Source organism: Triticum urartu, chromosome 5, assembly GCF_003073215.2.
Source record: "Triticum urartu cultivar G1812 chromosome 5, Tu2.1, whole genome shotgun sequence".
Lineage (NCBI taxonomy): Eukaryota > Viridiplantae > Streptophyta > Magnoliopsida > Poales > Poaceae > Triticum > Triticum urartu.
In genome coordinates this window covers 538898710-538926155 of record NC_053026.1, presented here as the reverse complement: position 1 = coordinate 538926155, position 27446 = coordinate 538898710, and the positions used below count along the sequence as shown (strand labels likewise).

The window sequence follows — 27446 nt, the reverse complement described above, 5'->3', positions numbered from 1 at the left end:
TCACATCACGACCTCCACGTCCAAGACGTGCCGGTGGCGCACCGCCGTTGCCGCTCCTCGACCTATTTCCAAACCGGCCTCTCACAGTCAGGAAGTCACCCTGCTCGTCCAGAAAAACCGTCCTGGATTGAATGGCAAAGCTAAGGTCGACTACTAGCCAATGTCATCAGAAACATTGTTGCAACCAAACCACAGGGCATCAGACGACCCCGTCCAACACCCCATCTTACCACATCCACACCTCGGCTAGAGGAAGCGTCAATGCATTGACGACTCACCAAAGGACAAAATCCCCACATAGTATGGTCGTCGTTGTCGCATCGTCGACCAGGTGAAGGAATGAAAGACTCACAAGATATGTGGACCCGCGAGCAGACGAAACCCTAGAAGACGCTGCCGCCGAGGGGATGGCGAAGCGGCACACTTATTCTCCCTAACAGCATCTCCGCCTCCACATCGCTGCTAGATTGGCGATGAAGCCCCAGAAGACGTCGTCGCGGAGTGGATAGCAAGGTGGCACACTTATTTTCCCCGACATCATCTCCGCCTCCACATTGCCACCGACCAGAAACCTAACTATACCCACGTCAAAACAGAGATCCGGGTTTTTCCCACCCTAGCACTGCCGGAGGAGGGGAATGGAACCCATGATCGCCGGGAGGAGGTGTGGAGAACAAAAACAAGTGATATTTTGGACCTCTTTCCTTCTTTGGGAGGGTCTACTAGATCACGGGCCTATCGATGCTCACTTTCGCTTTGGATCTGAACCTGCTATGATTCACATAAATTTATAAATGTTCACACACAAATAGTTCAGTTCGTGTAAGAATCATGGATTTTACCTGCGAATTAGAGACTCCTAATGGACAACTCGTGTATTACATTTGTTTTCAATTCTTATGAAAGAAGATAAATGTAGAGTACACATTAGATTTATTTGCAAACAAAAAGAGAGTACACATTAGATTAGTGTTGGGAAGGTGGACAATTCTTGATGCAATTTTGTGTGGGTAACTCCAATTAGGTAAAAAGCTTGAAAGTATTAAAATTAGCTATATAAAGGGGGGAAGGGGATGAGAATTTTATTACTCACGAGAGTAAACAAGCACTTCCCATCGTGAACGAGTCTCAGACCCTCTTGCTGTCCAAAAAAAAAAAACTCAAACACTCGGTAGTTGGTCACAAGTTGTATCTACTCTTTTTGCAAGAAGAAATTTTTCCAGCTGATCTGATATCTACAGGTTGATTTCTTGGGTTCAACCTTAACAGATTTGGAAGGCATTAGTTGAGACAACATATCTTTGCTAGGTGATTCCTTCCCGACGAGGAACACATGAGACTGAAATCACAAATATTTTGGAAGGCCAAGGCTGAACCAAATCATGGGTTCTAGCTGAGACAAAATGAGAGCTCTTTACTTTGGTAACAAGGCAAACAAAGATTTGGAAGGCTACAGCAGAGCCAAACCACAAGCTCTTTGCTTGGATTTCCCTTCACAGGAAACATATTTGGCTTTGCAAAGGTCAGCCTCCCGACAACACTGGGAATGGAGTTGGCAAAGTATTCCTACCATGAAAGTTGGCATCCCCTTGTTGGGTAAAGCAACTGCTCTGTGTAAACACAGGGCTCAAAAGAAACTTCAAGTCAAATGCATTTCAATGAAATCACAGGTGACAAAACTAGACGACCATTTTGAGTAGACAAAACGGTAAGTCGGAAAACAGGTTTAACAGCCCACATCTCAAAAACATACAAGTTGTATATGTCCACTCATGCTGCACCTAGGCAGCAACAGTTGCCAAAACTGCGATCATACTGCAAGTAGATCTATACCCACAGCTGCTCCTTGCGGTACTCTCTCACGATGACTGGCACACTTGTAGGTGGAAGCTGCAACAACGAGACAACCACATCAATTAAATGGACAATAGTTACCACATTAACACATATCATGGAGACCTAAACAAACACAAGCATAAGGCATGCATATGTCTGTCTGCAGAGAAAATAGTTAGTTCAAGATATTGGAAGCATATTAAAGACCTGCAACTAAATCAATGTGATTTGCAAGAATTGGTTTCACGTAAGTACAGTATTAGTATCTATACCTACTACTACTAATAAAGAGAATTGAATTGATATTCTTGGTACGGTGTGCTGTTTTGTGTTTTAGCCCCACAAAAATCTACAAATCAACACGCAGTCTTAGCAATTGAGAGTCAATCCATAGTCCTAATAAACGCCAAAAACAGTTTGTATGGTTTAGCAAGCACCACAAAATCTACAAATCAACCCGCAGTCTTAGCAATTGACAGTCAATCAATAGTCCTAATAAAAGCCAAAAAACAGTTTGTATGGTTTCGGTTTGTATGGTTTAGCAAGCATGACTTTGGGCCGTTGCCTCCTTTAGCTAGGTACGTCACTGGGCCTACTCGTGGGCTTCCAAGGATCAAAGAAAAATAATTGCTTTGGTTGGAGATCGAACTCATGTCCTCCCCTCCCCTCAATAAAACTACAACCAACTGACCTAGCTTATGCTTGTGCTATTATAAACGTTTCGTTTAACAATTAAATAGTCCCACCTCGCTCCTTTATAACAAATTTCATCAGTTTATATACGCCATGAGTTGTCTGGAGAATCAATGAACCGCCTCAAGAATTAACACACAAGGGCGAGGTGCAGACCATGCTCCTATGGGAAGGAAGGAATTTAACGCCGTGAATTGTGCCCGATTACTGCACCTGCCAATAGGAAAGACTGAGGCCCAATAATAAATGAAAGACATGCACTGCACGCAGGTTGACTCTGCCTGGCTTGTTGGCTCGTGGGATATTGTGATGCATCACTGCTGGTTGGTTGACTCCTGGAGTATGGCTGGTGATGGTATCTGTAGCCCCCTGAAAGAGAATGCATGTGCATGTGTGACCCCCACTAGCGTATTAGGATGTGGCAAGGCATTGTACGCTGAGAATGCTTCGCGATTACATGGGAGGATGAGAGAGATTTGGACATTACTCTTCTCAAACCTTGTAGTTCTGTGGTGCAACTGAGACGGAGGATCCAAATTTCGGAAGTTCCCTAGGAAAAATGAGATCAGGGGAAAAGGACCCTTGTCCTACTTTTTTTATATAAAAGAATCAAGAAACACCGTTGAATTTGTTTATGAAATAACACGGTGAAAGTATCTCAGAGTCTGGCATTTACTCAGTAGTGAAGCACAATGACAGGTGTCGTGCGGTGATCGAGCTCATCGCCTTGGGATTGAGCATGTCCGGGGCGTTGTGATTAGGTGAACAATCATGGCCACCATAGGCAAGCGCAGGAAGGAGGATAAGCGGACACCACCGACGAGGACAGGAAAGAGGATAAACATAAACTGGTGGGACGCCGTATTGAAACAGTGGACGGAGGCAAGTCTTAAGCCATGCTTACCACACTAGAAGTGTGTGATTTTTTTTCTCCCGTTGCAACGCATGGGCTTGTTTGCTAGTAAAAACTACCAAAAACAGATGCCAATAATGTATATTTTTTAATCCAACCATAAAATGAAACAACAGGTGTGGATGTTCAGAGCTGAACCGTGGCATGCCTAAATAACTTTTCGTAAGATTAATTGGATGTTATAAAAAGGAATTCAGTTGACTTGGGTCAAAGCTCAAATGTTAACTGCAAAGGTTCCAGTTGGTTCTATTAAATCTGTAACACAAGTACATCGAGTTTACAACACTGATACTGTTTCTGTTTCTTAACAGAATCCTAAGCAGACAGCTGTTAGACAGCTTATAATAATGATCACTTAACAGCACAATGGAGTGCATCCATAGTAAAAGCATCAAAACGAAATAAACTGTATCCTAGAGCTAGTAAAATTTGGTAATAGAATGAACATTTGCCATTCTGCTAATAGCCAAATTCAATAACTGTGTTTGTGTGAGGACAACAAATTGAAAAGATACCATATATGAATAGTTTTTGTAGATATACAACGGCATGGACTACGACCAGAAGCTTAAGAGTATCTTACCATTCCATAATCCGTTATGATCATCGACACATAATCAGAAGGGGTTGCATCATACCTATCAGATGTGCAAAATTATTTTCATGCAAAGTAAATTAATGGATCTAAGAAACTATCCATAGATGGTATTCAGGTACATACGTGAGATTTAACAGTTGGAGATTCTCGTTGTCAGCCCAGTTCTTAAGATCGCCCAAATCTGCCCTCCCAGGAATTTTCGAAATCACATCTGGATCACCTGAGCAAAAAATTGTGTAAGAAACTTGTTATGCATGACCCGGATGTATACTTACAATGCATACAAGAACATATGCGTACCAAGCTCATTAGCGCATATAGAATCAAGTTGCACCCTCTCATGAAATTTGTATGCCTCGCAGCAAACCAAAACAGGAATTCCAAATGCATGTGCCACCATAGCCACGGATGCTGTGCCAACTCGGGAATAAACTGTTCCATTTGATAATATTGAGGATGCACCCAAGAAGACTCTTGTAACTTCATGCATGATGTATGAAACTGCATTTATATGAGTATATGTGCAGTTAATGCCCTTTGCCACTAATCTACGCAGTAATCCTTGCCCCTCAAGCTTGGGACGAGAATCCACCACTATAACACGGAACTTCCTACCAAGTTCATGAGCATGCTCCAAAATCATTTCAACAACTGATGATGACCCATATGTTAGCAAGACATCATCGTCTCTGACTTTTGTGATAGCATGACTGACAATAACCTGATCTGCAACAACTATCTTCTCATTAATAAAACGATCAATATCAGACTGAAGACTGGCCTTGGCTTCTGACTCTGACAATGTAATTGGTAGCTTGGCAATCCTGTTTTTCAGGAACCTGATAGCATTGCCCATGCTAATTGAGAGTGGACGGCACTCGATAAAAAATGACACATAGCTACCAACTTTTGCAGTAAGGTCTCTGCTGAGAGTTTTATTTGGCGGTGTGGAGTAATCTTTTATTGCCTCCCTGAACGCAAGAAGCATTGCTATGCAACGACCATTGCCACCAGATACCTCACCAGACAAATATTGGAGCCCGACCTGAAAGATAGCGAAGAAGAGACGGATCATTTAACTTAGCTGAAATTAACATTCAGTCGAGCAAACCCATACCTTACCAGTTCTTTTGCTGGCTTTTTTGAGCTAGAAGAATAAGCTGCCCCCTAACCAGCTTATTCTAGAACCCAACCAAAAATATATTTTTAGAAGCCTACTGGTCAAGTCTTAATTAGTAGGCTTCTAATAAACTAGATTTGATTGGGCTTCTAGAATAAGCTGGGTAGGGGGCAGCTTATTCTAGAAGCCAGCAAAAGAACTGGCCCAGGCAGATATTGTTGAGTCAGTAAGTGATTACCAAATCAGCAAACCTATTAACAACACATGTGGTGAGAGATATTGTTGATGGGACATCATCTTTTAATTAAAAGAAGGCAAGTTTTTTCTTCTTCTGATTTCTCTCTTCTCCACCACAGCATATATAGCCTATGTGACACTTCTAAGATAACACCATTCACATCATATTATCCATTTGATGTTGTAGTTGGTGACTGTAAAGTGCTTCAGTGAACTCACAAACAAATTTATAATAATTAGGCATTATACACAAAAGGTAAACATGAGTTGTTTTGTTCTTGGCCAAAATGGTTGTTTACAAAAAATATCTCCAAAGCCCTCAAGTTGTTCCTAGAGGAGCATGATACTTGACATTTGTAATAAAAGGGGCAGAAAAGGAAAATGATTGTTTCATAAACGCTCTAGCATCACACATTCTCCCATACATAAAACATTATGTGCTTGAAATTAAACTAAGGGTAACACAAGGACAGAAGCATGTAGTTTCAGACCACGATGGAGACAGAGGAATCAAAGATAGCTGCAGCTTATTGTTTTTATCTATGTCACGAAACTGTCACTAGTATTTATTAATTCTTGATAAATGGAATGTTGCATACTTAGTTTCCTATACCGCAATCCGCCTAAATGCATGAAGAGTTAATGTGTGATGAACAAGAAATCATTGTCACATGACCATACTTGAGACTGAATAACAAAAGTATTTATGTCGCACATAGATAACATTTTGGGTAGAGTAGATGAATAGCAATTACCTTGTATACAGAAGGATGAATTGGTTCCAGTTGAAAGAATTTTGACTCGAGGTCAGGAAGTTGAGTGCCATGGACGTACTGTGGCAGATGCCTAAACAATTCAACTCTGTTTCGAGCCTCTGATTGGTTGACAATTGCACGTTTCTTTGCTTTCTCCACCCGATGCACGTCATCAAACTGCATTCTCGGATGAGGAACATCTTTTTTTCTATCTCTCTCTGGTTGGCGTTCAGTAACCTTCTTCTCAGAAGCGACTGTACTTGGAGCATGGGGCACATCTTTCTTCTGAGAAATTTTAGCTGGCTTAGCTTGCTTGGATGTTGCAGGATTAGCCCCAGAAGCAGCGCCTGTAGACTTTCCTGATAAACCTACAGTCCAAATTAATGTGACCGTCATGCAAGGAAGTTGTGGCTACAATATAGATGTTTCAGATCATTGTAAATAAATGTGAATCCATAAGAAAGTGAGCTCTATTTACAATTAATTGCCTAAACCTATTTGGAAGTTAAAATTTCCATTTTGCAAAGCAGCACATCTGTCCCCGAGCCAAAATACGCCCAAAAACAGTCGGGGTGGATGAGAAGGTTTTATTATGACAATACTATATATAAGGCTGAAAATAAGGTATTACCTGCCTCCTTCGCAGCAGCTTTCGCAGCACGCTGAGCCTCCTGAATAGCACGCCTCTCTGCTTTAGAAGGTTTCTGCTTTTGCGGAATGGACACTGGAGCATCTTCATTCCTTATTTCAGCCAAATCTCCCTTGTTTGTTTCTGAAAGAAATAAACAACAAATCATGTGGAAATTAAAGAAAATCAAAATGTTTTTTTCAAGAACTTCCACAAATGTTAAGGCAAAACAGGTGTATAAAAAAAGACACAGTATGTACATACTATATCCACCCGATCTTCTTTTAGCAAGTGCAAGGTAAACAAAGTGGCCTTAATTCTTCCAGACTAAAAGCTCAGTAAAACTAGGAAGATGAAGAAAAAATGCAATTTATTAAAATTACTCAATGACACTAGAGGCCACGCAAAATGCTAAAAACAAGATTGAGAAACGACAAAGATTTTGACCACTTAGTGCACCATTAAGAAGTGACAACCTGATGCCATGACTCAGGAATGAAGTAAACTCAACTTTGCTACTTCTACAAGCAGCTCACAACTGGACACAATTTACTTACACCTGCAACATGACATCTTAACCCCACCAGGCAGGATCACAACAAGCTAATACCCAACCTTATTAGTCTACACCAAAAGAAAGGCTTCACAGCTTCACTGCTTGTGGTTGCGGCTATGAAGTGTCCCATAATCATCAAACGTAATTCACCATCGACCTCAACGGCATGAACTTTACAGCTCAAGCACAAGCATAAACTCACAGCTGCTGTAAAGTGTTTCTGTCGTTTCTAGGATTTGGGGATGGGATGATAATACCTTACTAAGCGGGCTCACGTGGGCCTCTTTTCTCCATGAAATCATCTAATTTCAATGTCTTAGTGATGAAGCGTGAATTGAGTTCGGTACTTTTATTCTAAGTCATCTTTGTTTATTTTAAAATCAAAGTGTTAAGGTTTTAAAACCATGGGACGTTTGGATCACAGGCTAGAATTCTTCTAGCCTCCTTTTTCCAGGCTATACATTTAGAAGTGCTAAAAAATCGTAGCATTTCATGGCAAGGCAGGGCTAGAAAATACTGCATGGAGCCAAGGAGAGCCAATTTGGCCCGCTCTAATCAGCGGGACTCTCGTGATGTGTCCGCCAAGTCCACGTGTGTCTAAGTGGATGGAAATACACTAATCGCTGCTGCTATAATAACCGTGCCAATACAGAAACAATCAACACGGACGGATGAGAGCTCTGTGGACATGCCCGCATGCATCCCTACTCGTGATGCACATGACAACTGCCAACTTAACTAGTGTTTGGTTCTGTCAACAGGTGACAGCAAAGTCTTGTAACGAAACCAAGTACGGGGCTGGGGCAAGTGCAGCTTAGCTGAAATGAGGTAGTTTGCCCACCTAGGGCCCCTTATATACGCTTAGCCAAATGAAATTATCGTCCAGAGAATTTCTCACTCACAAGGCCACAATCCCCCAAAAGGCTATAAGTCAGAACCATTCCCCTGCTTCATAGCGATGGCAACCGAATTAGCTAACTGATGAGGATGTGAGGTGATATTACTCCAATCGGACAGGGGCCGCGTACCTAGCTCCCCCGCGGACGGGGCCAGGGACCTCGAATCCTCCTCTCCGAACTCGGATGCAGCGGCGAAGCGGATGGAGGAAGGCTGAGGCGCCGAGGACGCGAGGAGGAGGACGTCGGACGCCGGGGGGGAGGGGGAGTCGGGGGAGAGGTGGTCCACGTGCCGCGGAGGAGGGATCATGACGGGGGAGAGCGAGCCCGGGGAGAGGTCCGACGCCGGAGGCGACCCGGCAGCCGCGCCAGGCAGCGATACCGCCGCGGCGGCGACGGCGGGCGGCTCGGACGGGGCCGAAACGCCAGGGGTGACGAAGCCGACCTGGCGGATCTTGGGCTCGACGCCGCCAGACGTCGAGCGCGGCGGGCGGCGGAGATCCATCGCCGTCGCCGGGGTGGGTGACTTCGCGTGAGGGTTTGGGGTTTGGACACGACGCACGAGACGAGGGAGGGTAGGAGGAATCTTCCGGGCTAAGCAACGGTGGTGGTGAACCCAGGGTGCGAGGAGCCTACCGAGCTCAGGCCCATGTAGTATGTTTCAGTTTTTTTTAGACAAGCCCATCTATGTTTCATTGAACGCCCGATTTGTGAATCTCGTCAAAAGAGGCCCATGGGCTCTTCAACAAATTGATCTGTGTCATCATATCCATTTAATTTTCCCTTTGGCAACTCAAAAAAAAATTCCCTTTGTCTCAAAAAACATTAATTTTCCCTTTTCTTGCCTCAATTTTTTCCCTTTTGCTATTTTTTTTAATTTTCCCTAAAAAATCATATCCATTTAATTCGAATGAATGTCTCAAAAAATTAATTTGAATGAGAAAAGAGAGAAATTCTACTTATCATGGTGTGCACTTTTGCTTTCCCGTAAAAGTTCTTGCATGTCCATATATGTATGGAAAGTTCTGAATAAAATCTGTTCAAGTTTCATCAAGGAAAGCAACACAAGATTTGCACCACAAGTTATCTTTAGGAAGAGAGGGGCGGAGGGGGGCACATAACTGTTGGGAGCACGACGCGCTCCTTCGGAGACCACAATCAACCTGAATCTAGAGCACAACGTGCGCTGGGTGCAGCCCATAGCCGTCACCGTGGAAGAGCACAACCACCATTGCAACTCTAGTGGTCATCAACGACGCACCTGTGGTGCTGAGGCAGAGGCGCTGCCACGCGAGGAGGAGGTGAGGGATCTTGGCCACCCCTGGCTGCTGTCATTGCTCCATCTGGCAGCATCACATGGTCCGGATCCAGTGGTTAGAGGAGGATGGTGATAACTCACAAGTGTAGAGAGTCAATTCTAAATATTTTTATAAATAGAGTGTTGAACACAATAAGCTTTTTTAATAAATTTGAGGAATATTACACCGTTTTGATATTTTTTTCAAAAATAATACAGCTCCGGCGTCGACGAAGCCGATTGGGTTGAGTCGGTTTTGCTGTGGCCAATTGGAATCCTATCGGCTTCGGTGAAGCTGATTAGAACCCAGTCAACTTCGGCCAAGCCGACTGCCAGTCGGCCACGGGTAGCAGCTCCAGTGGGATTTAGTGTGACTATTTAGCACTAATTGGCATCGGCGAAGCCAATTAGCCACTTATCGGCTTCGCCGAAGTCGATAGGTTGGCCTGTCAGCGTCGCTCTGGTAGACTGCATGCGGGCCAGGCCGACTGGCCGTGCATCGGGTGGCCCAGCCACTAATCGGCTTAGCTATGGCCGTTTGGGCCCTACTTGGCTTCGCCCATGCTGACTGGGCTGTATCGTCTTTGTCGTGGCCGACAGAAGCGAATCGGCTTCATCGATGCCGAAGCTGTATTATATTTGAAAAAAAATCAAAATGGTGTAATATTTCTCAAATTTATTTAAAAAGGTGTATTATTTTTTTAAAAAAAAATAGCTTCTATTTGTTGCCCTTGAGGAGCGAGCATTAACATAATTCGCCGTTATATCACGGGCCCCATCAAAATTTGGTATGAATCTTGAGACTTTTCCTAATGAACTAGCGTACATCTATCCCATCATAAATACCAGACTGTTGTAGCGATCAATTCGCATACATTCTATGCAAGCGTAGAGTCGTACCTATTTCATTGTCAGGAGTACGTGTATGTGGGGTGATCGTTTTAGCGTTGGTGGTGTGCACAAAAGTGTAGAGTCTGCTCGTAATCACGTAATCACGGCCCATGTTTTGTTCACAATGGTGTGGAGTCTATGTTAGTAATCGGCCAATTTGCTTTTCCACTGTGCAAGCTATCTTCTCATATTTATGCGGTTTCAAATGTAAAATTCAAAATTCATGAAAGTTCATATTTTCATATTTTTAAAAATACAAAGATAGATGAAGGTATAATGCACAAATGGGTAAATTTTCAAAATATGTTGAAATGAGTGCTGTGTAAAAAAATGTCAGAACTTTTTAACACATTATTCTATTCATCCTCATAGATCATGAATTTGTCTTCTTTTACAAGTCAAATGTCTTTTTTGTACAAGTCGCATTTCGACATACTTCATCCTGAAATTTTACACATATGTACTTCACATCCTTGTTTACTTGTAAAAAAAAATCAGTTTTTTATAAAACAAATTTTTCTAATTTTGATTTTTTTCAAAAATTGAGGTCAAGATCCAAAACGCCATACTCTCCATACAGTCTCTTACAAACAATTTTGCTCTCAAATATGGTGCACCCATCCACCCTCGCAACAAAATGTCCTTTGCAGCACAAAATTGACGAGTGCTCAGCTTCAGTTAACTCGTTTTTTTAGGGGATTTAGTCAACTCGTTTTATACGACTTACAAACAACAGAATGCAGATTGTTCGAACTGATCGGTGGATTCAAACTCGATCTCTCTTAACATTGGCTATTAAGTTGACAATACGGCCATCAGTTTCTACTAATATGACCCAACACCAAAGGCTACGATCTTTTTAAACTATGATGATTTTTATAGCAAATTCAGAAGCTATACACCCTAATAAAGAAAAATCAAAAGTATCACCTCGTCGGCCTCTTGTTGGCCGAAAAGTCTACTCATGCCTCAAATTCACCAATTAATTCACCAATTAATTTTATGAAATTTTTGTAGATATCAAATTTGACTAGATTTAGAAGTTTGAATTTGAATTTTCATAAATTTTCTCAAATCACTAGATTGCCTATAATTTGAGCTAGGAGTATTCTTTTTAGATGATTCTTTTTGCTACTGGTTCTTTGTGACTTTGTTTATCAGTAATAATTAATTGGTGAATTTTAGGATTATTTAAAATTAGGTTTTTACATCATTCTCTCCCTCCATTTTCTTCCGCCATTTTATTTCCCACCATTCTCTCCCGCCATCTTCTTTCCCGCCATCTTCTTTCTCGCCATCTTCACTTCTCAACTTATAAAACGAGCCTCATGGTGTACACGATCGTAGATAACATCGTCTGACATGGTCTGTGTCTCCTGCGTCGGTGCTGCTGGTGGAGTGTGAAACACTGTATGAGAGAAGTCATAAGTGTTTACAGCTTCGTCATCATCATCGGAGAGTGTTTCGCACTTATGACTTCTCTCACACAGTGTTTCACACTCCACATGAAAGCATCATCGTCATCCTCCGTCGATGCAGCACTCCTTAGTGTGGTGGGAGAGAATGGTGAGAAATAAAATGGCAGCAAAGAAAATGGAGGGAAAAAGATTGCGGGAAAGTATTTTTTTCATGTATAAAACGGCAATGGTTGTACAGGATTTACAAGGCACTTTTAAATATAAACTCCTGTGAAGCTCAAAACAAGTTTTCTAGTAGGATAAAAGAAATAAAATACAAAAAATACTACAAATAAAATAGCTACTGATAACTAAACAGAAACAAAAAGAATATGTCAAAAAACTAAAGAAAAATTTTTAAAGCAATTAAAATTAAAAGAAATAGCATAAAACCTAACAAACACTAAAACAGAACTGTTTTCATAAAACTCTAATTTTAAATAATTATAAAATTCGCTAATTAATTACTACTGATAAACAAATTCACAAAGAACCAGTAGCAAAAAGAATCATCTTAAAAAATACTCCTAACTCAAATTATAGGCAATCTAGTTATTTGAGCAAATTCATGAAAAAATTAAATTTAAACTTTCAAATCTAGTCAAACTTAATATCTACAGAAACTTCATAAAATTTCTAATCTAATGCAAAAAGTATCAAATTAAAATACTAAAAATCCTATTTGATATGAATTTTTTTAAACAATAGAGCAGGTGTTGGCCGAAAAGGGACTCTTTGGCCAACTGTTGGCCGAAAAGTACTTTTTGGCCGACGGTTGGCCGAAAAGTCCCTCTTCGGCCAACAGGAGGCCGAGAAGTCCCTTTTCGGCCAACAGGAGGCCGACAGGGTGATACTTTTGATTTTTCTCTATTAGGGTGTATAGTTTCTGAATTTGCTATAAAAATCATCATAGTTTCAAAAAAAAAAATCCAAAGGCTACTCATGCCTCAACCCAGAAATTCATGCAACTGTCTTCATACAAGCATCGTTCGAGTTGAGCTCTTAAAAGCCAAGACTGTCAAAAGATGATGTTACCACACATTATTAGTCCTGTTAGTAAATGAATACTAATGTACTCATAAAGAACCTAAGTAACTTTATGTCTGGGCCTGGTATCTGACGTATCCAGAACACAATCAGAAGGATGATAGTTCTTAAGTTCCGCAACAAGGCACCCCGGAAAACAGTTCCAGTCAGGCACCCGAATACAACACTCGAAGCACAACGGTGCTTATCCCTCGCACCCTTGACCTCATTCAACGGTGCTTATCCCTCGCACCCTTGACCTCATGGGTGAGCATCCTGGGAGCAATCGCCATCGCCATGAGCTCCTGGAAGAGGAGCTTACATGCGTACGGTATATGGACCTGTGCAAGAGAACATAGACAGTATGATTACTAACTCTGGCAAAGCTATCCAAGGAAGATGGCTCAAGGGGCTGGCTATTTGGAAGTATAGTACTCCCTCCGTAAAACGTTTTTTAAGACTAGTTTAGACGACAAAAACATCTTATATTTTGGTAGAGGTAGTATTTCTAGATAAGGTTTTCGCATTCAAGTACTATGAACTAAAGAGGGGATAAGAGCAAAATAAAGTTCCTACTTACCTGGACAATGTCCGTTTTGTTCTTGCAGCCTCTGCATTCGAAGGAATTCTTCTTGAGATTGGCAATGGCAATGAGTCCACACTTCTCACAAACATGCACCCTGTAAGCATCGCTCTGGTCAAATAACCTTTCCTTCAAGAAAAATGCAGCTCCATGAGCAATCATGCAATCCCTCTCCATTTCTCCAAAACGGAGACCACCATCACGTGAGCGCCCCTCTGCTGGCTGTCTGGTCAGTATCTGGACAGGACCACGACCTCTAGAGTGAATTTTGTCATCCACCATATGCTTAAGTCTCTGGTAGTAAGTTGGACCTAAGAAAATCATTGCAGTCAATTTTCTCCCAGTATGACCATTGTACATGGTCTCAAATCCACGCATCTGATAGCCACACTTGTGCAGTGCTTTACTGATATTATCCACCTGAAATGTAAGTTAAAAATTAATGAGCACACACATACATTGCAAGTTAAGTTTAAATGCAAATTAGACAAGAGGTTACAGACGCTATTAAAAGATCACATGAGGAGATTGATATATTTTTCTTGAGAACAATTAGAGTAGAAGATCAATGAGTCCCCAAAAGATTACTCACAGTAACATCAGTGAAAGGAGTTGCATCTCCTTCCTTTCCCATGTGAGCCGCGACTTTACCCATAATACACTCAATCAGCTGGCCAATAGTCATACGGGATGGAATAGCATGTGGATTCACAATGATATCCGGTGTGATGCCTTCGATTGTCCATGGCATGTCCTCTTGTGTGTAAGTCATTCCAACAGTTCCCTTCTGACCATGCCTACTGCTGAACTTATCTCCTATTTGTGGTATGCGCACTGATCGCATTCTAACCTTGACAAATCTTAAACCATCAGCATTCGTTGTCAACAGAACCTGCAAACAAACTTACTTAGGAGCTGTTTGTTTGAAACTGAAAACACCACATAGACACATAAAAGTGGTGGCAGAAAGCCAGAAACAAACAAACCTGATCCACCATCCCACTTTCACTGTGACGCAGAGAAGTACTATGATCACGCTTTGAGTATCTAGTAGCTTGCCCTTGAGCATCATCTTGTGGAATTGGAGACGTCTTCCCAATAATGACATCTTCCCCAGAGACCCTTGTTCCCTGATACATGAATTATTTATACATTATAGGCAATCAGCAGCACAGTTGAGTGATAAAGATAAGCCTAGAGTAACAAATGCCTCTACTTACCGGTGGTGCAAGGCCATCATCATCTAATTTATCATAAGACCCATGCCGCATTCCCTACAAGGAAAAATACAGGAATGTTAGTTCATCAGATCTGCTTAGAGAAAATGCATGATGAATTATACAAAAAATCACCATAGTGCTCTCCCTATTTGGACGACCAAATTCCTCTTTGACAAGAGTCCCCATCTTCTTTTCCTCATCTCTGCATACGGAGTTTGAATTATTAGATTGGGCATTTGGGTAAATGAGTGGTGGCATGCTTACACTAGAATATGCTGAAATGCTAGCTGTACCTGTAAGAGCGGAAAAAAAGTGATCTGAAGAACCCACGATCTATTGAAGATTGGTTCATAATAACCGAATCTTCTTGGTTATATCCAGAGTAGCATGCAATGGCAACAATTGCATTCTTCACAGAACACCAAAGCAAGATATTAATAATTACATAAAATGCAAAGATCCAGAATATGATTAAAAAAGCAAACAGAGTGCCCCGAGTTAAGATTGTTTACTTACAATGCCAGCTGGTAACTGCCTGAAGTGCAAATGCTCCATAGCACGAGTAGTAACAAGAGGCTTTTGTGGGTAGTACAGAACGTAGGCCAATGTGTCCTGAATCCAAATGGTGGGTGATGAAGGTTCAAACCAAGACCGACCATCAAACCAAGATACCAAGACAAATGGCACTCACCATTCTTAACTGATAGTTGGTAACATAGATTCCCATGGCTTGCTTTCCCATAGCAGACTGATATGTATTACGAGGTGACTGTAATCAAAGAAATGAATTAGACATGTTTAAAAACATATGCAGTGGATTAGCATTGTGTAAGGGGATGAGTCACCTGGTTGTGATCAGGAAAAGGAATAATTGACGCACACACACCAAGTATCAATGAAGGGTGAATCTCACAGTGCGTATAAGTCTCAGAATATGCCTCCCCTGGATTATGCCTCGAAGTTTCAAGGTCCTGAAATTTTAATTTGTTGGCATTACTAGCAGAGCATGAATCTAGGATGAAGGAAAAGCCTCAGCATAAAGAAATGCAAATAGAACGAAGAAACAAAGTATGTAAAGGAATGCCAATAGAATGGAGAACTTGGTCAGCCCACAACTGTTCAATCAGGTATACTTCAAATGCAAACAGAACTTACACGTATAGTCATAGAGATCATAGTAGTTTCTTCCTCTTCAGTATCTATGTACTCTATAAATCCTTTGGCAACCAAGTCATGCCAACCTTCATCAGGAGTCTCCTGGATGACCATACAGTAGGATAATATACGAGCATATGAGAAAAAAAATACATGCATACCAATTCAAATTTGAATAAAAACTAGCATAAAATAAAGAATATCAGACCCTTTGCTGCAATGCTCGGATATGTTTCTTCTTAATTAGAAGCCTCTGGTTTTCAACGATAAACAGCGGGCGACTGCAACGCCCGTAATCAGTATAGAGTCGAAGTTCTTTAAGACGGATATCACGAACGACACCAACTTCAGTGTTGACATCAATCTGAAAATTAACAACATTCAGCATGTAATTTTGAGACCTGAATCTCATAAAAAATCACATACCAGAAATTAATGACTTTCTTAACATGTTCTATGCTAAAGAAATTCAAGATGTACATGTTTGCCATACATCTTGAAAATAATCTTTACTTTGGATAGTACCAGATATCAAAGAAAGTTAGGGTTGCATATGGAAGGGCAACAAAATCACATATTAATGGAGTGTTCCAATCTGTTAAGTATACAAATTATGCAGATAATATATGTTTTTCAATACTATATCCATTCTGCTACAATGCCAGCAGCTTTTAGCATGAAACAGGAGAAGCAGGGTACAAACCTGTCTTCTTAAACGACGAAGGGTCTTCACCAATAGGTCAGGATTCCTATGAATTCCAACCCAACAACCATTCACAAATATTTTAGCAGCTTGAGGAATGACTGCCGGTGATATCTCCTGTTAAAAACGAATCAAGAACGAAATCAGTGACTGTTGTAACTGGTAAATGACACGAAACTTTAACTTTGGGCAAGATAAGCAAATGAAAATGCATGCGCACACATTGAGAAGGGGAAACAAACCTCAAAATTTTCTGTGCCCCATTCTTCCAAAAATTCCAAAATAGGATTTGCAGCAGAACCAACAGTGATATAAACCATCAAGGCAAGATTTTTAACCAAGCCACAAGCCTGAATAAAGGTGTATAAAATATAAACCATTGACCAACTCCTTTGACGAAAGAGAATTTTAGAATGCGAATAACTTACCTGTCCTTCAGGAGTTTCAGCAGGGCACATCATTCCCCAATGAGAATTATGCAATTGGCGAGGTTTTGCCAGTTTCCCTGTTAATAAGATATTAAGATCACTAACCCTAAGGCGATCAGGTTTCAATGGGGAAGTAATGTATGAAAACAATTTGAGCAATATCAACCTTCACGCCCAATGGGAGAGTTCAACCTCCGAAGATGTGATAATGTAGAAGCATACGTAAGGCGATTAAGCACCTTGGTGTCAAAAGAAGAAGAAATATTAAGAGCACATATTGGAACATTCGTTTGCTAAACCAAATTGTAGTAAAGCATACACGTGAATGTGATCATGAAAATGTACACACCTGAGACACACCGGCTCTTGTACCAGCTTGGTTAGCCTGTCCCCAGTTTCCAGTAGCAAGGGAATACTTCAATCCACTAGTAATGGTTTTAGCTTTAATAGCAAATTGCAAATTAACTTCCTTCCCATTATCAACACACTGGGTTCAACAGAAACAGCAGTTAGCAATTATCAGGACTGAGAAAAAGACAGACCATGGTCACTGAAACAAGGGAGAAACCTTCTGAACATATGACCTCACATCCCTCGTCAACTTCCTGAAAAGCTGATTTTGTAAGAAAGAACAACATAATTAAGCTCACAGCTGAAGAAAAAAGAAGATACAAACACACTCAAATTTGCTAGCATATTGTAACAAACCATTCTGAACAGTCCTCCAAGCAATGGACCTGCAAGGTCAAGCCTTTTGTTGCCGTAATGATCTCTGTCATCTTCAGCTCTTCGACCAAGAGCACACATCAATAGTCGGTGAATAATATACCTGCATAATGAGGTAGGAAATTAGCTTATCTGCTTCTTAACAAGCTGCATGATAGAATGCAAACTTTTTGATTGACAACAGACTAATGTGCAGTATGGATCACATACCCGAAGTAGTATGCCTTTTTAGTTTCACAGAATTCACCTACACCAACATGGGGCAGCATTTCCTTTTGAAGTATCTCTTTCGCATACCTAAGAAGTTAAAGAGGTGAGTACTAAATTTGTTTTTACTCTTCTAGCAAAAAATGTAGAGACATACTTTATTCTTTTTTCTCGAGTTACACCAACTGTAGCACCTCGTTTTCCAATGTAGTCAAGAGCAACCTACAGATAAGGCTTGTCAAAGCTTTACACATGAAATAATATCAATGTAGCAACTTATATAACTAAAGTTCCAACCGAAGCTCAACTTAAGATGTGCCCCAACAAGAAAGAACAATTTAGTTTGATGACATAAATTCAAGCAGATGTGATATCAATGCAAGATTGCAAGTGATAAAGAACAATTTAGTTTCACTTATCAGTAGCCCAAGGAATACCTGCTGATTTTGAATGACAAAAGCTTCCTCCAAAGATGGGCGCAGCAATTCCATCATTTGTGTATCGGAGAAATCGTAGCATATGTGCTCCAGTATATCTTTGTCAGCGACAAATCCTAGTGCTCTAAACACAATGATGATGGGAATATCTGCACGAATGTAGGGCAGAGTAGCACGGATATATTGACCAGATGAACCCTGCAACATAGGAAACACTTAATAGCGTTAAGATCCTAACATTAGTTCAACTCACTGCATTCCCACATATATATGCCATGTAAGAAGGTGGCCCTAGACTGATACACATGCATCTGTGAAGAACTATTTGCAAGGCTTCAGTAAATTACTGACCCCTTTCGCGCCTGCTCGGGAAAGCATCCGAACAAACATGCTACTAGCAGGTCTGTTCTGGTTCTCTGCCATTGAACGGACTTCACCCACATATGCAAACTTATTTGGTTGCCTCTTCTTAAACACATAGACATGGTTGGTGCTCATCTTCTCCTGGGCAATGAGAACCTTTTCACTACCGTTGATTACAAAATATCCTCCTTGGTCATAAGGGCACTCTCCAAGTTCTGTGAGATCCTTTTCCGATTGTTGAAACAGTGTGCAGTAACTAGAACGCAGCATGATTGGGACCTGCAGCAGGCAAAACAGTTAAAAATCAAAGAATACAAACAGTGCATACTACAAGCATGTGTCATGTTGTTAGCCACAACACCTTTCCAATGAAGACTTTCGGATACTCCGCAGTTTCTGTAACTTCTTCACAGTCATGTCCTTTCTTTACAACTCTGTATGATACATCTACATAAAGTGGTGCTGAGTATGTCAGATTCCTGAGCCTTGCTGATTTGGGGAATAAGGTAGCAGTCTCTCCATCAGCTTCAGTCATCATTGGTTTGCTCAGATAGATTTGACCAAAGCTGATCTTGTGGAGTGTCTAGAGAAGAATCAATACCATCGTAAGTGATAGCTCAAGGAAAATGGTGAAAATAATAATAAGCAAGCATGGTTTAAACTGAAAGGGCATTTAGCAAGTGTGCACATGGTAGCATTAGCAACATTCATATTTGCCATGAACTCACAGAGGGTCTATGTGTGCATTTTCTTTGTTAAGTAACAGAAATACGTCTACACCATTGTTGGCATGCACTTCTATCCTAGAGATGTGAACTGTGCTCATGTAAGGCTTATAGCTCGTGAAAACAAAACAAAAAAGTTGGACTCTGATCATGCCAGCCAGAAAACAGCATTCATCTTCAGAACTTGTGGGGCAGCTCATTCCCTATTACCATAGTGGATATGACTTATACTGCTTAAAGCTTAACAGCACCCACATCAACGTTGTAGTTCTTGTTCGCATAGGCAGGCCATTTTGTTAAAATAACAGCCAGTGAGACACCAAGGCATAGTCTGGCAACACAATGACTAGAACAACAATGACCAGCCAGTTCTTCACATTTTTCAACTCTATTATAACAACACAATAGTTACATATTTCTGGATTTCCCAGTACAATTCATCAGTTTAAACTGATGAAAACAGGCAAAATAACAGAAACCATCTTGATAGTCAAGACCCTGAGACAAATACCCATGAGAAATAACTGAAACTAGCCAACAAGCATGTCTGCAAAACTCATTCTAAGCATTCCTAGTGCCACCCTCTGAAATCCAAGCTTTAGCGGCTATCCGAAAGGGAGCTTGCAAGGGAGCTCTCATCTGAACACAGCCAAGCAATTCCACTCTTCAGAATCAAAATTCAATCCAACCACCACCATCACGGTTTTTTTTGTTGTTGCTTAATCATTGTCAAAATTCTCAGACCCCCACCATAAACACCAGCAAGCAGCTGAATACTCCCGCAAAACCCTAACTGGTCATCTATTTGAGCAGCGCCCCATCTAATCTGAGACCCGCCCGTCACCAGCTAGTCGTACCAAGGTCGCCAAACCCTAACCGACCAAGCTAAGAGCAAAAATTAAGCCATATTTGGTATGGTCGGGAGGGCAACCTCGGCGAACTCGGCCTGGCGGCCGGGGTTGTGCTGCGACTCGGGGCGGATCTCGATGTCGGCCGACTCATCGACGATCTCCTGCATGGTGTTCTGGATGAACTCGTCGAAGGAGTCGAGCTGCTGGCGCACGAGGCCCTTCTCCTCGAAGTAGGCGGAGATGACGGCCCAGGCGTCCTCCTGGGTAATCTCCTCCTCGTCCCGCGCCTCCTCCTCCTCGTCCTCCCCGTCCCCGCCGCCGGCGTATCCCCCCTCGACCTCCTCCTCAGCTCCGTACCCCCGGTGCTGGAGGTGCTGGTGCCCTCCCATATCCATCTCCATCCCCTCCTCATACTCGTCGTCCTCCATCGCCGGAGCGAGCCGCAACCCTAGCGGCGCTCGGGGATGGGGTGGGTGTGTCGGCTCTCGGCCTCGCGAGGGGGAGAGGGGAGATGGGGGGGAGGGGCGGAAGCAGGAAGTGAGGAATTGGGGGCGCTCCGCCGATCTGGTTCAGTCTATATTGTGGGCGCAGGGGAGGTCGGTTTCCACTTTCCAGTGCGGGGTGTTTGTTGCGCTGGGCCTGTTTTTAGGCCTCGTTTGGTGACGATGGAAAGTGGGCCTGATGCGTATTAGTAACAGACCGGTACCATGTAAAAGGGCCGGATTGTCTCAAAAAAAATGTAAAAGGGCCGGATATACCCTAAAAAATGTTAAAGGGCCGGAGACAATAAAAATAATATTATATATATAAGAAACTAATAAAATTATATAAAATGGCACTACCTCTTCTGTAAACTTATATAAGGCGTTTTTGCAGTTCTACATTATACTACTAGTTTACGGAGTGAGTAAAAAGCATATGCTGACAATATATACTTCGTTCTTAGTTTCAGTCAATTGTTACTATGTTAGTCAATGAAGTCAATTTGTTTACTAAAAGGAAAAGCATAATTTCATGTTCCCAAAATGAATACTCGCATGCTACAACTGTAATCGTATATGAGCTTTCCATGTAAAAGATGTGTACTAATTAAACTTGCTACTTAACTTTTTTTTTTTGCAAACACACTTGCTACTTAACTTGGATGCACTATATCCTATTTGATGTGGACACCTAGAGAAGTTACAGTGCTACAAGTCTTTGTGATGTTATGGTGCTATGGTAGCACTATCAGAAAGTTGAAAAAGAAAATATGAATATTTGTGAAGATTAAGATACCGTGAAAGTGCTCTTTTGATCCTGAGATCACATGCTCTCTGATGAACAGTGAAATTCAAAAAATAGTAAAAAGATGAATGGTTTAACTTCTTATATTTTTTTGTGACGAAATGACATTCGTGGAGGTCTGGTGAAGAAAATCGATGCTTCCAATAATACTCTTGTCAAAGCATCATTTTTCTTTTGCCCAGACATCCACGAATGTTATTTTGCCACAAAAGTTTACAGGCAGTTAAAACATTCATCAATGTTATAAAAAAAGAATATTTTGTGTTTTTACTATTCTGGATTTAGTGTTCATCAGAAAGGACGTGAGCTCAGGTTCAAAAACTCCATATACAAGATACTACTCCCTTCGTTCCAAACTATAAGATGTTCTAACTTTTTTTCCGAATTGGATGTATATAGAGCGTTTTAGTGTATTTGTTCACCCATTTTAGTTTGTATGAAGTTCATATTGAAATATTCAAAACATCTTATAATTCAGAATAGATGTCGTAGATGATAATACAATCTTGCATACCACAAAAAATCCATTGAAACCACGACACATATTAAGAGAACCAAAAGCACAAATTCAATGGAAAATAGTATCTTCACATTTTCTCTCTTTCCCTCTTAGAGCATTTTTGTATTTTTCTATTACATAACTCAAATTTAGATATGGATTTGTTTGACAATATAAATACACATTGTGTCAATGTCATCCAAAAGTTTTGGTTTTCTTCATAACCTCCCTCGTAGACACTTGTCTCGACAGCCAACGTTCACGCATGTATATACTACCCCCAAATTGGCTTAAATGTAGTTTCACTCACACCACAAGGTGGCGGCTCATCAATTATGACATAGTTCCATGATACGTCTTCAACGTATATATAGTTTTTTATTGTTTCATGCTATTCTAGTATCAATCTTGGATATTTTATATATAATTTTATATTATTTTTTGGGACTAACCTATCTTTAATACCTAATAGTTCACCCCCACTAACCTATTTCTCTTAACACCTAAATAGTTCATCCCCACTAACATATTTCTCTTAACATGCAAACTATCCACATCAGCATTCATGCCACATCAGCAACATGCGTTCCACTATTGAATTTTTCTGGCATATGGTGTGAAGCCACGTCATTCGTTGTTGTGGTTACTGTTGTTGTAGCTTCAGACGGTTGTATTTGACCTTTCCTCTCTCACATCACTGGATGCATGTACACAAACCGGCGAAGCAGACGGCAGTCAGCTACCAAGGCAAGTGGGCAGAGGGCCACCCTCCAACATGCAGCTTTGTCCCTTCCTCTCCTCTCAGCACTAGGTGCATGCACCACATAATTAAGGAGAAGGTGAGGCAGCCGACCATCGGGCTGCCGAGGTAAACGATCGGCTACCTACTTATTCTCCTATGCCATGACTCTGTGCCTTGGAGGACCATCTGGCAGCTCTCATGGCCGCTCGTGAGATCTGTTCAGCAGGCATGTAGATCACCAACAAGAGGATCTTGTGGTTCACCATGCTGCGCAATACCTCCATGTCATCTTTCTTGGAAGACACAATCAACAGAATCACCATCTTCCTGTTCAGCAGGCATGTAGATCACCACCAAGAGGATCCTGTGGTTCACCATGCTCCGCAATACCTCCATGTCATCTTTCTTGGAAGATACAATCAACAGAATCACCATCTTCCTGGAAAATAGCACCCACCGGAGGACCACAATGGTGACGGATGTGAGACGTAGGGTGAGTTCTACCACCATGCTGCTAGCATCGACAAGCACCGGCTAGAACGCTGGCTATACATTGCGACATTTGTGACAACTCAGGTGCCGACAACGTGATTTATCTTCCATCTCAGTCCTACATATTTTCGATCTTATTTGCATTCCAGGATTCACATATTATTTTGGTCAATTTAAACATATATTTGCCATCATACGCATCCTGTTTTTTCATCGTCTTTGATTTTGCATCAATAGTTCATTATGTGGCTGCAGTTTTCGGGCAAGAGATTCCAATCGGTAGGCATGAAGCTCATCGTCTTTGTAACTCTGTTGTATTTTTCTCCTCTCCTATTTTATTCAACTACTTGCTTGCAAAGGTCGGGATATTTTTTTATCATAATTCTCATTCCCGAGCCTCTGATTTCAGAGAACAGAAACTCGCAAGTTCAAAATCTGGACCCCTTGGTTATAACAAACACCAGCTCCAGTGCCTGAAGCTGAACGATAAACAACGCCCCCTTGAGTAACATACAGCAGGTTGAGCGCCAAATGGACAAAATAGGCTCAGGTGAACATCATGACACATCATGAGTTAGAAAATAATTCAGGTGTCATCAAATTCGTCCACAAAACTCGACGGTATTTCTACATTGTAAAACGTTTTCAATCTATAGCAGCTACATGTGACAACATCTCGGGCTACAATAGCTTGACAATTTAAATCCCTAATCGTTATCATGTTTGCCTGTGCAGTTGTTTTAAACAAAAGCCTTTGATGAATTGGAAGTAGACAACGGTTAAAAATAAATCTAGGTAATCTTTATGATACACCATCTACTATGTATGTCTCTTAATCTTTGCTGCAATTAGTGATAACAAGTTTCTTTCATGTAGTAGTCTCATGTTTTGTAATTTCGGAACAGAAGGAGTTCAATAAGTTTTTCTTATGGATATCAGTTATCTACCTAGCACCATATGAATAGTTACCGATGTCTCTTCTTGATAGGTATGGTATATGATATATTCATACTCTTCTTGGGAGGTAAATACAGATCCCAAATTCATGGTTTCTATTAATTCCCGATTTCTTGATCTATTTTATTTATTGTGTCTGCAGGTCATTTTGATCATCGATGGAATTTCTACTTGATTTCGAAACAATATCCATCATAGATTAGGATCAAACGATAAGTATTGAGAGAAGCTTTGATCTATGCTTCAATTATTGCTACATGTGACATGTCCTCTCTACATATTCTTTTGTAATGTCTAGCAATAAGTTGTTTGTTGAAAATCAAAACAGGCGACTGTTCTTGCTGAAGCAATAAGTGTATATAATAGAGAAAAGTATATTTTTCGTCCCTCAATTCTTGATGGAGTTTAGATTTGGTCCCTCAACTTCAAAACCGGACAACTTGCACCCTTAACTACTGAAACCGGACAAGATTCATCCCTGTTCACGGTTTTGACCGGTTTTGGTGCTGTCCCACCCCGGTTTGACCATGCCGACTGAAATTCATGTACTTTTCCCAAGTCAGCGTAAAGTTTTCGGATCCTGCTATTTTTTCAAATACGTGAACTTAAAAAAAATGTGTACTCATTTTAAATCCATGTACTTTTTCACAGTTCACACAATTTTTTCAAATCCACATACTTTTTAAAAGTTCATGTAGTTTTTTCAAATTCATGTAATTTTTTCAAATCGACGTACTTTTACATATTCACGTACATATTTTTGGAAAGAGTTCATGAATTTGAAAGATTTATGCAAAATTTCAAAAAAATACACGGATTTTGAATTTTTGCACGCTAATTAGAAAAAATATGTGGATTTGAAATAATTATGTCAACTTGAGACAAGTACGTGAGTTTCAGACAAACTTCATGAATTGAAAAAGGAACACGGATTTGAAAAAAATACATGAACTTTAAAAAGTATGCAGATTTGAAACAAGTATGTGAACTTCAAAAATAGTTCATGGATTTAAAAAAATACTTAGATTTGATTAAACTACACGAACATGGAAAAATACGCGGATTTAAAAAATGTACGCAATTTGTTTCTTTAAACGGATTTTTTAAAAGTACGCATATTTCAAAATAGTTCACGGACTTGAAAAAACATGTTTATTTTTGAAAAAATTATGCGACCTTGCAAAAACTATGCGGATTTGAAAAGAGTACGTGAATTTCAAAAAGTTCACGAATATGAGAAAAATACGTGAATTCGAGTCAGCACTGGTCAAAACCGGGATGAGTCAGCACCAAAACCGGTCAAAACTGCGAGCAGGGATGAACCTTGTCCGGTTTCGGTAGTTGGGGGTGCAAGTTGTCCGGTTTTGAAGTTGAGGGACTAAATCTAGACTCCACCAAAAATTGAGGGACGAAAAGTATACTTTTCTCTATATAATATGTTGTCACCTGACATTATTATTTAGCAGCACTAAATTGGTTGGCACACTACCAAGTGTCTTATACCCACAGTCTTATTCCTCTTAATCTATATGGTTATTCTTCTTACATTCATCTACCATGGTCATCTCTATTTTGTATACTAGCTACCCTATATCTCCTAAACAGTAGCATATACATGTGATGCTCAAACTGCCGGAACAAAGATTTAAGCATGCATACCGAGTTGCCAACCATGCCGTATTTTTTGCTATGTACAAGTTGTTTCGCAGGAAAATATTTTTTTCATGGTTCTGGTCATCTGTTCTAGATATACCTATATGCCAAAATCCAGATATCCCTCTGTGCAACAAATTATGCATAGTAAATTGGTTTGTAAATAATGAATATGGATATCCATTCAGTTTACTTAAATTTCTCCATATTTTTTCCTTTTGCACGTGTTTGTACTAGAATCAACTTCACGTCACTGCAGGAGAAGCTAATTTGCCTCTGGGTATGCATCTATCTTCGTACAATATAACAAATTTACTTAAATTGATTTCATTAGTTATATAAATGTATAATCAAAGTATGCCAAATGGTCCTCATTACCTCATGTCATGTTGTACGTGTGTTTGCGTGCCAAAGATGTTATGCTCCTCAATGTTAATTATTGTCCATAACCATACATCTAATTATTGTTGGAATATTGTAATGAAGCTATGCAGATTGAATATCTTACTATAGTTGTTTCACTGCTTTGTAAAGCTTCCTGTAATTTCATTAAGTATGACAGTAACTTCTTATATATTTTGTAACAGTCGTTTACATGAGCTAAAAAACATCCCATCCCAGTGATAAAATTAATTTTCTTTTTATCTCTTTATTTACCCTTTAGAATACACATCATGAATTTTTGAAGTTTTACACAATAACATCCCGCATCAATGAGCGGGGCATTTATCTAGTTAACCTAGAGCCCAGCGCCACTTGTTGTTTTGTGATTGTTTTTGGATTTTCAGAAAATCAATATCAAAAGAGTCCAAACGAAGAAAAAACTTTGGATTAATTTTTTCTAGACCAGAAGAGACCCACAAAGGTTTGGGAGAAGACATGAGGAGTCACGAGGAAGCGACAAGCTCAGGGACGCGCCCCCAGTCTTGTGGGCCCCTCGTGGCACCTCCCGACCTAATTTCACCTCTATAAATTTCCAAATATTTCCAAAACATCAGAGAGCCACCCGAACAACTTTTCCGCCGCCGCAAGTTTGTCTTCTTCCGCGATCCCATCTGGACGCCTTTTCCGGCACTTTGCCGGAGGGGGAATTGATCACAGAGGGCTTCTACATCATCCTTGTTGCCCTTCCGATGATGCGTGAGTAGTTTACTACAGACCTACGGGTCCATAGCTAGTAGCTAGATGGCTTCTTCCCTTTCTTTGATCTTCAATACAATGTTCTCATCGATGTTCTTGGAGTTCTATTTGATGTAATCTTCTTTTGCGGTGTGTTTGTTGGGATCTGATGAATTGTGGGTTTATGATTAGACTATTTATGAATATTAATTGAGTCTTCTCTGAATTCTTTTATGCATGATTATCATGCCATTGTATTTCTCTCTGATCTATCCGCTTAGTTTGGCCAACTAGATTGATTTTTCTTGCAATGAGAGAGGTGCTTTGTGATGAGTTCAATCTTGCGATGCTCAATCCGAGTGACAGAAAGGGACATGACACGTATTTGTATTGTCG

The 27446-nt window shown here is 40.6% G+C and overlaps 2 protein-coding genes across 3 annotated transcripts; both read right to left on the bottom strand.

The window, feature by feature from the left end:
* Window positions 1–1633: 1633 nt before the first annotated feature.
* On the bottom strand, window positions 1634–8814 carry LOC125510513 (translation initiation factor eIF-2B subunit delta-like). Its single transcript, XM_048675721.1, has 7 exons — window positions 8365–8814; window positions 6784–6924; window positions 6153–6520; window positions 4341–5085; window positions 4164–4260; window positions 4026–4080; window positions 1634–1890 (listed from the first exon to the last, which is right to left on the bottom strand). The coding sequence occupies exons 1-7, from the start codon at window positions 8735–8737 to the stop codon at window positions 1828–1830; spliced, it is 1842 nt and encodes a 613-aa protein (XP_048531678.1). The 5' UTR covers window positions 8738–8814; the 3' UTR covers window positions 1634–1827.
* Window positions 8815–12820: 4006 nt separating this feature from the next.
* Window positions 12821–20855, bottom strand: LOC125510512 (DNA-directed RNA polymerase II subunit RPB2). Of its 2 annotated transcripts, XM_048675719.1 has the most exons (26): window positions 20382–20855; window positions 19087–19308; window positions 18714–19004; window positions 18363–18560; window positions 18083–18147; window positions 17929–18015; window positions 17701–17821; window positions 17561–17605; window positions 17342–17479; window positions 17159–17231; window positions 16993–17069; window positions 16807–16914; window positions 16565–16681; window positions 16070–16225; window positions 15862–15963; window positions 15552–15677; window positions 15398–15475; window positions 15223–15318; window positions 15000–15115; window positions 14839–14908; window positions 14707–14760; window positions 14473–14616; window positions 14079–14378; window positions 13484–13906; window positions 13164–13244; window positions 12821–13128 (listed from the first exon to the last, which is right to left on the bottom strand). In XM_048675719.1, the coding sequence occupies exons 1-26, from the start codon at window positions 20727–20729 to the stop codon at window positions 12931–12933; spliced, it is 3834 nt and encodes a 1277-aa protein (XP_048531676.1). In that variant the 5' UTR covers window positions 20730–20855; the 3' UTR covers window positions 12821–12930. The 2 variants fall into 2 exon arrangements, with proteins under 2 accessions (XP_048531676.1, XP_048531677.1); XM_048675720.1 differs by having other exon boundaries at window positions 12821–13244; window positions 20382–20854.
* Between the last annotated feature and the right edge of the window lie 6591 nt (window positions 20856–27446).

Bases quoted from the DNA above. Each gene is read 5' to 3' on its own strand.
- LOC125510513 (XM_048675721.1), bottom strand. From the start codon at position 8,737: ATGGATCTCCGCCGCCCGCCGCGCTCGACGTCTGGCGGCGTCGAGCCC. The intron at 6,521-6,783 runs GTAATACCTTAT...TTTGGACTGTAG, and splicing joins AGCTGCTGCGAAGGAGGCAG to GTTTATCAGGAAAGTCTACA. The intron at 4,081-4,163 runs GTATGTACCTGA...CACATCTGATAG, and splicing joins CTCCAACTGTTAAATCTCAC to GTATGATGCAACCCCTTCTG.
- LOC125510512 (XM_048675719.1), bottom strand. From the start codon at position 20,729: ATGGAGGACGACGAGTATGAGGAGGGGATGGAGATGGATATGGGAGGG. The intron at 14,761-14,838 runs GTGATTTTTTGT...TTTTCCTTGTAG, and splicing joins CAAATAGGGAGAGCACTATG to GGAATGCGGCATGGGTCTTA. The intron at 13,129-13,163 runs GTCAAGGGTGCG...CCGTTGAATGAG, and splicing joins CCAGGATGCTCACCCATGAG to GTCAAGGGTGCGAGGGATAA.